Source organism: Heptranchias perlo, chromosome 44 (genome assembly GCF_035084215.1).
Source record: "Heptranchias perlo isolate sHepPer1 chromosome 44, sHepPer1.hap1, whole genome shotgun sequence".
NCBI lineage: Eukaryota > Metazoa > Chordata > Chondrichthyes > Hexanchiformes > Hexanchidae > Heptranchias > Heptranchias perlo.
The window spans coordinates 1183577-1193791 of NC_090368.1; the positions used below are offsets into that span (position 1 = coordinate 1183577).

At 57.7% G+C, this 10215-nt stretch overlaps 2 protein-coding genes across 2 annotated transcripts; both read left to right on the top strand.

The window, feature by feature from the left end:
• The first annotated feature begins 864 nt into the window (after positions 1 to 864).
• On the top strand, positions 865 to 2564 carry LOC137306563 (collagen alpha-2(VIII) chain-like). The gene is made up of 2 exons (XM_067975845.1): positions 865 to 2383; positions 2448 to 2564. Exons 1-2 carry the CDS (start codon positions 1471 to 1473, stop codon positions 2492 to 2494), a joined length of 960 nt encoding a protein of 319 aa, XP_067831946.1. The 5' UTR covers positions 865 to 1470; the 3' UTR covers positions 2495 to 2564.
• A 536-nt stretch (positions 2565 to 3100) lies between these two features.
• On the top strand, positions 3101 to 9865 carry si:dkey-6i22.5 (polyamine-modulated factor 1). The gene is made up of 5 exons (XM_067975846.1): positions 3101 to 3789; positions 5555 to 5660; positions 6989 to 7089; positions 8087 to 8282; positions 9704 to 9865. Exons 1-5 carry the CDS (start codon positions 3158 to 3160, stop codon positions 9746 to 9748), a joined length of 1080 nt encoding a protein of 359 aa, XP_067831947.1. The 5' UTR covers positions 3101 to 3157; the 3' UTR covers positions 9749 to 9865.
• The last annotated feature ends 350 nt before the right edge of the window (positions 9866 to 10215 follow it).

A 10215-nucleotide genomic window follows, 5' to 3' on the forward strand; every position in this document is an offset into this window, starting at 1 on the left:
CATCCTCCCCTGGGGCTGCTCCCAGCCAGGGCAGCAGTCGGGGGGCTCGGCTCCCCGGGCTATCAGGAGGGTTATCGGATCAGCCGAGGGTCCTGCTGCCTGATCAGTGACTCCTGCCGCCGGGGTTAAGCGGTTGGCTGGGGGCTGAGAGTTAAACAATGAATGGGCAGCGGACTCTGGCTGTTCTCGGTTCACTGCCCCAATTTACCCCCAGCACCTACTGCCCGAGAGGCACCTTGGGAACAACAAGCTTGCCCACTCCCCCACCACGTCTCGGGCCCCTCTTGACCAGCTGGGGGTTGTGCTTTTACAGGGCACCTGTCTCACTGTTAAGTTGCCGTGTGGTTTGGTGTCCTCGTTATTTCAGGCTGCCACACTGCCACTTCTCCAATTTATCTTAATTATTATTTTGTTTCAAAAGTTATCGGTTTACATTTGGAGTTTACTTTTGCTGCTGGTTCCTGGGAATCGAGGATTTCTTCCTTCTGTTTGTCTGTTTCTCCCTCCCTCTCTCTCCTCTCTGTCTCTGTCTCTCTCTCTCTCTCTCTGTGTCTCTCTCTCTCTGTGTCTCTCTCTCTCTGTGTCTCTCTCTCTCTCTGTGTCTCTCTCTCTCTGTGTCTCTCTCTCTCTGTGTCTCTCTCTCTCTGTCTCTCTCTCTCTCTCTCTCTCTCTGTCTCTCTCTCTCTGTCTCTGTCTCTGTCTCTGTCTCTCTCTCTGTCTCTGTCTCTCTCTCTGGGTCTCTCTCTCTCTGTCTCTGGGTCTCTCTCTCTCTCTGGGTCTGGGTCTCTCTCTCTCTCTGGGTCTGGGTCTCTCTCTCTCTCTGGGTCTGGGTCTCTCTCTGAACTCGCTCCGTGTCGGTGATGGACTGTGCCTGGATGGGGGAGAGGTGTCTGAGCAACACCAGCAGGCATCCCAGCTCTCATCGTGAAAGTATCCCAGGCCTCGGGGGAGAGACAGTGAGGCCTCTGTGGGGAGAAACTGGCCACTGGGGGAGAAGTGCCCTCAGGTCCTCCAGCTGTGGGATGAGTAGCTGATGGATGGTTCACCCAGTGAGACTAGGCTGCATGATGGGGCACCTCTACCAGCCTGGCATCATTACTGTGCTCCCTCTATGGCTCATTTGGGCCTGGGTTTGCTCAGCCCTGACTCTGTGTGTTGGTGACTGAGTCGTGAAGTTGGACAGGCATTCTGACACGTCAGTGGGGCGTCTGACCACTGCTAACAGTATTTATTTCTCTGAAAGCCACGTTAGTGCTGTTTTTCTGTTATTTATTGTGCAAATATTTCTTGACCTGACACTCTGCTGTGTGGGGGAAGAGGGTTGGTGAGCACCAGCAACCGGTACCAGGCCTGCCCCCTCCTCTCCCCTCCCCGGGGGTGATCACCCATCAGAATTACAGCCTTCATTTAAAAACAGCCGGACTGTAATAGACAGTAATAGAGTGGCGAGACTGGCCCCATTTGGAAAAGATGGACTGTCACAGCTGTCGGATTTCTGAACGGGTCTGGAACCGAGGCCCTCACTGGTTGGCAGGGTGGTTTCCTGGGCACTTGCGGGCACCCTCGGGTTGGGAGAGCGTGGTACCCGGGCGCCCTCGGGTTGGGAGAGCGTGGTACCCGGGCGCCCTCGGGTTGGGAGAGCGTGGTACCCGGGCGCCCTCGGGTTGGGAGAGCGTGGTACCCGGGCGCCCTCGGGTTGGGAGAGCGTGGTACCCGGGCGCCCTCGGGTTGGGAGAGCGTGGTACCCGGGCGCCCTCGGGTTGGGAGAGCGTGGTACCCGGGCGCCCTCGGGTAGGGAGAGCGATGGTACCCGGGCGGCCTCGGGTTGGGAGAGCCTGGTACCCGGGCGCCCTCGGGTTGGGAGAGCCTGGTACCCGGGCGCCCTCGGGTTGGGAGAGCGATGGTACCCGGGCGCCCTCGGGCTGGGAGAGCCTGGTACCCGGGCGCCCTCGGGTTGGGAGAGCCTGGTACCCGGGCGCCCTCGGGTTGGGAGAGCGATGGTACCCGGGCGCCCTCGGGCTGGGAGAGCCTGGTACCCGGGCGCCCTCGGGTTGGGAGAGCCTGGTACCCGGGCGCCCTCGGGCTGGGAGAGCGATGGTACCCGGGCGCCCTCGGGCTGGGAGAGCCTGGTACCCGGGCGCCCTCGGGCTGGGAGAGCCTGGTACCCGGGCGCCCTCGGGCTGGGAGAGCCTGGTACCCGGGCGCCCTCGGGCTGGGAGAGCCTGGTACCCGGGCGCCCTCGGGCTGGGAGAGCCTGGTACCCGGGCGCCCTCGGGCTGGGAGAGCCTGGTACCCGGGCGCCCTCGGGCTGGGAGAGCCTGGTACCCGGGCGCCCTCGGGCTGGGAGAGCGATGGTACCCGGGCGCCCTCGGGCTGGGAGAGCCTGGTACCCGGGCGCCCTCGGGCTGGGAGAGCCTGGTACCCGGGCGCCCTCGGGCTGGGAGAGCGATGGTTTGCACTGTGCAATGTTCCTTTTGTTCTGTTTTTCCTGTGAAACTGCTGAATGATTAGATTTACTGTACAAAGCCATTCGCTGATCAATAAACCGAGACCATGTGCCCAGACACAGTCAGTGTGTGTGTTTTGGTGTGACCATTCCCCCCGTGCCTGCAGGCACTGACTTACATTCACACAGATAAATTACATTTCTACACAGTTTCACACCTCAAACATTCCGTTTCGCAGTGCGGAGAGGACCTGTCGGTTGCTCAGTGGAGGGGGGGATGGTGAGCACATCCAGGACCATCTGCTGACCACAGTGTCACTTTAATGAGTGACAGCCAACATAACCAATCAGGCCGTTTGTTTATTTCAATCTCTCAAATCAATGCTGTTGAGGGGGGTGGAAAAAAACAGCCGTTCAGAAAGTCCGAAACAAACGCCTTTGGAAACCGCTTAGGCGACCATCCAATCAAATCGGCTTTTACATCTTCGTGCGCTCTCATTGGGGCTGGGCCGGTCGGTCGGATGATTGACAGGCGGTTTTAGCCAATAAGCGGACCGCATGATTCGCCTATCAGGGCACACAGGGTGAGTGGCTTTAGCATGATTGGTGGAAAAGCAACCAATCAGCGCGGACATTGTTCCCAATGACCAATCAGCCGTGGTAGAGGCGGTTCTGAGCGCGAGCCGCGCAGGGGGAATTTTGGCGGGGAAAATGGAGTCCGCCGCGGAGAGAGGCCCCGGGGAACAGGCCGGGGATAGTGGGCCCGGGCCCGGGGAACAGGCCGGGGATAGTGGGCCCGGGCCCGGGGAACAGGCCGGGGATAGTGGGCCCGGGCCCGGGGAACAGGCCGGGGAGAGAGGGCTCGGGCCCGGGGCACAGGCCGGGGATAGTGGGCCCGGGCCTGGGGAACAGGCCGGGGATAGTGGGCCCGGGCCTGGGGAACAGGCCGGGGAGAGAGGGCTCGGGCCCGGGGCACAGGCCGCGGAGGGAGAGGCCGGGGAGAGAGGGCCCGGGCCCGGGGAACAGGCCGGGGAGAGAGGGCTCGGGCCCGGGGCACAGGCCGGGGATAGTGGGCCCGGGCCCGGGGGACAGGCCGGGGAGAGAGGGCCCGGGCCCGAGGGACAGGCGGGGGTCGGCGAGCCCGAGGGTCAGGCTGGGGTCAGCGGGCCTGAGCCCGAGGGTCAGGCCGGGGTCAGCGAACCGAGGCTTTCGCCGCCCATGGACCAGGACACAGCGTCCGGCTCGGGGGGAGAGGCCGGAGTTGGGCCCGAGGGGTCGAAGCGGCTTAAACTGTTCTCGGCGGCGATGGAAACAACCATGGAGAAGATGCTGGAAACCGCGAGGTACTGAAGAACAGGGCTGCCCCTTTAAGAGACCGCCCCAGTTCACTGGGACTGCCCCTTTAAGTGACCCCAGTCCGCCAGGACTGCCTCTTTAAGTGACCCCCCCTCCAATCCACCGGGATTGCCCCTTTAAGAGACACCCCCCCCCCCCCGTCGCAGTCCGCCCAGACTGCCCCTTTAAGTGACCCTCCGCAGTCCGCCCGGACTGCCCCTTTAAGTGACCCTCCGCAGTCCGCCCGGACTGCCCCTTTAAGAGACCCCCACAGTCCGTTGGGACTGCCCCTTTAAGAGACCCCCCCCAGTCTGCTGGGACTGCCCTTTAAGAGACCCACCGGGACTGCCTCTTTAAGTGACTCCCCCAGTTCGCTGGGACTGCCCCTTTAAGAGATGCCCCAGTCATTTTTGAAGATGGATGGTTTGGGGTTGGGCCTGAGACGGGTGCCCCCCAACCCCGGGGCTCGGAATGTGTAGTCTCTGCCACGAGCTTCTCACAGCCCAAGGTCCCTGAGGTCATTTGTCCCTCTGTGTCCCCCCGTCCCTGAACTAACAGAGTAAACGCACAAAAATCCAGTATCGGGACCGCGACAACCATTGGGGGTACAGATTGTAACATTTTGGGTGTAGTGGGGTGCACCACTCCTTGATTAAAGCAGAGAGTGCTGGAAATACACAGCTTTTTGTGGAATGGCTGTCTGCCGCACTCACAGTGCGCTGGGAAAGCAAGACTTGCATTTCTATCAACCTCAGAATGTCCCGAAGCGCTTTACAGTCAATGAAGTATTTTTGAAGTGCGGACACTGTTGGAATGTAGGAAACACGGCAACCAATTTGTACACAGCAAGATCCCACAAACAGCAATGTGATAATGACCCAGATCATCTGTGATGTTGGTTGAGGGATAAATATTGGGCAGGAGACCGGGGAGAACTCCCCCGCTTTCCTTTGAAATAGTGGCCGTGGGATCTTTTACATCCACTTGAGAGGGCAGACGGGGCCCCAGTTTAACATCTCATCTGAAAGACGGCAGTTCAGCGCTCCCTCAATACTACACTGGGAGTGTCAGCCTGGATTATGTGTTCAAGTGTCTGGAGTGGGGACTTGACCCCAGGATGTTCTGACTCTGAGGCGAGAGAGAGCTGCCCACTGACCACGGCTTCCTCCCTTATAGTTCGCCTTGAGGCGTTTGAGATGTTCTAATGTGGTGTGCTGAAAAGTACAAGGATTTAAAAAAATTAATTCTTGGGATGCTGGCAAGGCCGGCATTTATTGCCCCATCCCTCGTTGCCCTTGAGAAGGTGGTGGTGAGCCGCCTTCTTGAACCGCTGCAGTCCGTGTGGAAAAGGTGATGTTAGGTAGGGAGACCAACGATAATGAAGAACTGATTTGTTACCCGCCTTGCCGCCTCTGGGCATTGCTCAGAGTAAATAATGATTCAAGGACAGAAGAATTCTCGAAAGCACACACAGTGTATTCTACTGCCCAGGGGCAGCTGTGCGTGACCCATCTGAGCCTTTTAGGCGTCTCAATTGCTGCAACGTCCCACGGTGGATTGCCAATTGCCCGTACAGATACCCTGAGGCCAATTTAAGGGTGTCTCCTATCGCTGAGGGAGTCTCTCTAGATTTGAAATGGCCGAGGTTTCTTTAATGCACTTCCTTTGGTTTGTTTTTTGAATTTCACACAGATGTTTGTGCAGTTGTGCGTTGGATGTGCTTTTAATAATTGTTGTGGAAATGTCATCCTCTTTTTGTTCTTCCCTGTGCAGCTTTGAGAGGTTTGCTCAGTCCTATAAGCCCGTTTATAAGATTCAGCCCCAGTTCACACACAGTGTCTACAAGCAGCTCATCACTCAGCTCCAAACCTCCATGCAGGTGAGTATTGTAAAATGGCACTGCAAACCAGGATAGGCAGGTTGATGAGTGTCGAGAGACCCTGCTTTGGATTTATCGACAGCATCGCTGCAGAATGTTTGAGGAGCCCTGTCTATATAAATCCCTGGCTGTTGTCACAGTATTCGTACAGGATTGGCTTAATGTGATCAATAATTGGCCAGAATTGGGAACAAAAAAGAAAAGGAGATATTTTTGGGGGTGTGGGACTAATTGGATAGCTCTTACAAAGAGCTGGCACAGGCATGAAGGGCTGAATGGCCTCCTGCGATGCATGATTCTAACTAAGACATGCTCCTAAAATCTCATTTCTGCTTCCCTGTCTTTCTGCCCTGAATCCCCGCGTTCTGTGATGGGCCACTATTGCAGCCTTCAGCTGCCTCAGTCCCACTCTCTGGGACGTCCTGCCTAAACCCATCCTACACGAGCCCCAAAATCTTATCCATACGACCACCCCCTCCCCACCGCCAAGCTCAGCCTCTGCTCTTCCTCCTCTGTGAAGGGTCCCACGTTGGAGGCAGTGTCGCTTCTCGGTGCATTGTGTAAATAGATTCGATTGACAGCTCCAGACAGATATTTTCATAGGACGGACAAATCATTCAATGTTTGAGGGAGTGACGACACGATATCTGAGGACGCAGCCTGTAAATACATGCGTGCGTCCTGATTCATTATCAGGCACCTGGGCTGGTATTTTTGCCTCTCCTCACTAGGCCAGGAGCATTAATACTAACTATAGTCCCTGTGACCCAGTTACTCACTGATCCATTTTGATTGTGTCCATTTCTTACTCCTCGGGACAAGGAACTGTTTTGCAACAAATATTTTCCCCTTTAACAGTCCGTGGGCAGCTTTTTCATGCACCAATGTTAAAGTTTCCCTCCCTGTCTCTGTAACCTCCTCCAACCCTCCGCAATCTCTGCGCTCCTCCAATTCTGGCCTCCCCGATTTCCATCGCTCCCCCATTGGCGGCCGTGCCTTCAGCTGCCTGGGCCCTAAGCTCTGGAATTCCCTCCCTAAACCTCTCCGCCTCTCTCTCCTCCTTTAAGACGCTCCTTAAAACCTCCCTCTTTGACCAAGCTTTTGGTCACCTGTCCTAATATCTCCTGATGTTGCTCGGTGTTAAATTTTGTCTGATTTACGCTCCTGTGAAGGGCCTTGGGACGTTTCACTACGTTAAAGGCGCTGTATAAATGGGAGGAGTTGTCGGGGGAAACAACTGTAAGGTGTTTGATCTTAATATTGGAGAGAGTAAATTAATTTATGGCTTGGAGACGTAACCTGAATCTTGCCCTCCCTCCCCACCATAGGAAGAGATAAATCAGATCTCTGAAGATGGACTGTTTGAACGAGCACTCCCTAAATTGGATCAACTGGAGAGAGAATCTGAAGGCCGCTCAGAGCCTGCGTGGTAAGGGACAGTCTGGAGTCATTCTTTGTAAAATAATAACTTTGGCCTTGGGGGCAAAAAGTGACCCCTGGGTTAGAGAGAGGGGGAAATCAGCCAGGGTTCCTGCTCCTGATCACTGTCCAGTGACCCCCCTGGGTTAGAGAGAGGGAGAAATCAGCCAGGGTTCCTGCTCCTGATCACTGTCCAGTGACCCCTGGGTTAGAGAGAGAGGGAAATCAGCCAGGGTTCCTGCTCCTGATCACTGTCCAGTGACCCCTGGGTTAGAGAGAGAGGGAAATCAGCCAGGGTTCCTGCTCCTGATCACTGTCCAGTGACCCCTGGGTTAGAGAGAGGGGAAATCAGCCAGGGTTCCTGCTCCCGATCACTGTCCAGTGACCCCTGGGTTAGAGAGAGGGGGAAATCAGCCAGGGTTCCTGCTCCTGTTCACTGTCCAGTGACCCCTGGGTTAGAGAGAGGGGAAATCAGCCAGGGTTCCTGCTCCTGATCACTGTCCAGTGACCCCTGGGTTAGAGAGAGAGGGAAATCAGCCAGGGTTCCTGCTCCTGATCACTGTCCAGTGACCCCTGGGTTAGAGAGAGGGGAAATCAGCCAGGGTTCCTGCTCCTGATCACTGTCCAGTGACCCCTGGGTTAGAGAGAGAGGGAAATCAGCCAGGGTTCCTGCTCCTGATCACTGTCCAGTGACCCCCAGTGTGTGGGTGTGAATGTCAGGTGGGGACAGGATTGGGATCGGCTCTGATGCTTGCCCACGGTCAGTTGTCCTGCTGACACGGTCTGGGCACACACATGAAGAACGGATACTTGTGTGGGGGACCAGAGGGAAGCTGTTAGCTGTTGCACCCAGCGAGCATTAGTGCCTTGAGTGGAGAGCAGGCAATGTATAATAGCCAATTGATGACCTTTTATTTTATTGGTAACGCTGGTGTTGGTTTTATCCTGGAGCCCGGGCGGTGTATTACCTGCTGAGTGAAGCCGCTGTTGCTGAATTTCTTTTGCAGGCGTCCCACGGGCTCCCCCGCAGACGACCTGCGGAGTCACCTGGTGCCTTACCAGCTGCAGCAATGCCAGTACCTCCGGCTGAAGGTGAAGAGGGCAAAGGAGGAGAACGCAGCGCTGGCTCAGTCCGTCCTCCAGGGACGGGGCAGGATCGCCAAGCTGCAGGGGCTGCGAGACCAGCGCTGCCAGGCATGGCAGGTAGGTGCCTCTGAATGCCACGTGCCTGGGGCGTTAGAGTGGGGATGTAATAACGGGCACCGTGGGTCACCGAGGGGTCCGGGTCAGGGTGGGCGATTGGGGTCCGGGTCAGGGTGGGCTATTGGGGTCCCGGTCAGGGTGGGTTATTGGGGTCCGGGTCAGGGTGGGCTATTGGGGTCCCGGTCAGGGTGGGTTATTGGGGTCCGGGTCAGGGTGGGCGATTGGGGTCCGGGTCAGGGTGGGCGATCGGGGGGTCCGGGTCAGGGTGGGTTATTGGGGTCTGGGTCAGGGTGGGTTATTGGGGTCCGGGTCAGGGTGGGTTATTGGGGTCCGGGTCAGGGTGGGTTATTGGGGTCCGGGTCAGGGTGGGTTATTGGGGTCCGGGTCAGGGTGGGTTATTGGGGTCCGGGTCAGGGTGGGTTATTGGGGTCCGGGTCAGGGTGGGCGATTGGGGTCCGGGTCAGGGTGGGTTATTGGGGTCCGGGTCGGGGTGGGTTATTGGGGTCCGGGTCGGGGTGGGTTATTGGGGTCCGGGTCAGGGTGGGCGATTGGGGTCCGGGTCGGGTGGGTTATTGGGTCGGTCGGGTGGTTATTGGGGTCCGGGTCGGGGTGGGTTTGGGTCCGGGTCGGGGTGGGCGATTGGGTCCGGGTCGGGGTGGGCGATTGGGGTCCGGGTCGGGGTGGGCGATTGGGGTCCGGGTCGGGGTGGGTTATTGGGGTCCGGGTCAAGGTGGGTTATTGGGGCGGTCCGGGTCAGGGTGGGCTATTGGGGTCCGGGTCAGGGTGGGTTATTGGGGTCCGGGTCAGGGTGGGTTATTGGGGTCCGGGTCAAGGTGGGTTATTGGGGCGGTCCGGGTCAGGGTGGGTTATTGGGGTCCGGGTCGGGGTGTGCGATCGGGGGGTCCGGGTCGGGGTGTGCGATCGGGGGGTCCGGGTCGGGGTGTGCGATTGGGGGGTCCGGGTCGGGGTGGGCGATCGGGGGGTCCGGGTCGGGGTGGGCGATCGGGGGGTCCGGGTCGGGGTGGGCGATCGGGGGGTCGGGGTGGGCGATCGGGGGTTCTGGGTCGGGGTGGGCGATAGGGGTCAGGGTGGGCGATAGGGGTCTGGGTGGGCGATCGGGGGTCTGGCTGGATGATGGGGGGGACCGGGTCATGGTGGGCGATTGGGGTCTGGGTCAGGGTGGGTGATTTGGGGTCTGGGTGGGCGATTTGGGGTCTGGGTGGGTGCTCCGGGTCAGGGTGGGCGATCGGGGTCTGGGTGAGACTCGATATTGGGAGAATGGGTGCTGGTGGGTCAATAATGGAAAGTGAATTTGATAATCGGGGTGCATTCTCCCCGATGAGTGGGTGCTCCTTTCTCTGGAGGGGGCTGCTATATCTCGATGTCCTTGTTACTAACGCTAGTGTGTGTTTGCATACTAGGAATGCAACAAAATCTGCCGACAGTTCGAGCTGGATGAGCAGTGAGCGAGTGGAGATGGCGGGACTCGGAATACCTGTGTTGAAGCAGATGTGTTTTCTAAATACTGATAGTTTCCAATTACATCCCTGTCACTGCGAGAGCTGAATCAGCCCTTCTCACAACCGAGTGAAAATATCCTGTTAGAGCTCCACCAAATAACTGGTATGGGAAGTGAAGGTTACCAGGGGGGCATTGTGAGGGGTGGTGGTTAATGGATAGTGTGTTTGTGTGTAGGAGCCAGAGAGAGAGGCACCTCTGGGTCCCATGTATAGCAGCAGGTTAGAGGCTGTCCTTTCACCTGTGGGATTTGAGTTGCCATCCAGCCCAAATCGATGGATGAAAGGCTCCTTTCTCTGCTCATTGCTGGCTCTGACGCCATAAGATTTTGGGGCATTCACCCCAGTAACTAAAATTGGCTCCGAGTTCGCTCATAAATTGCCAGTTAATGAAGAAAGGATAGGGTGGGAACAGC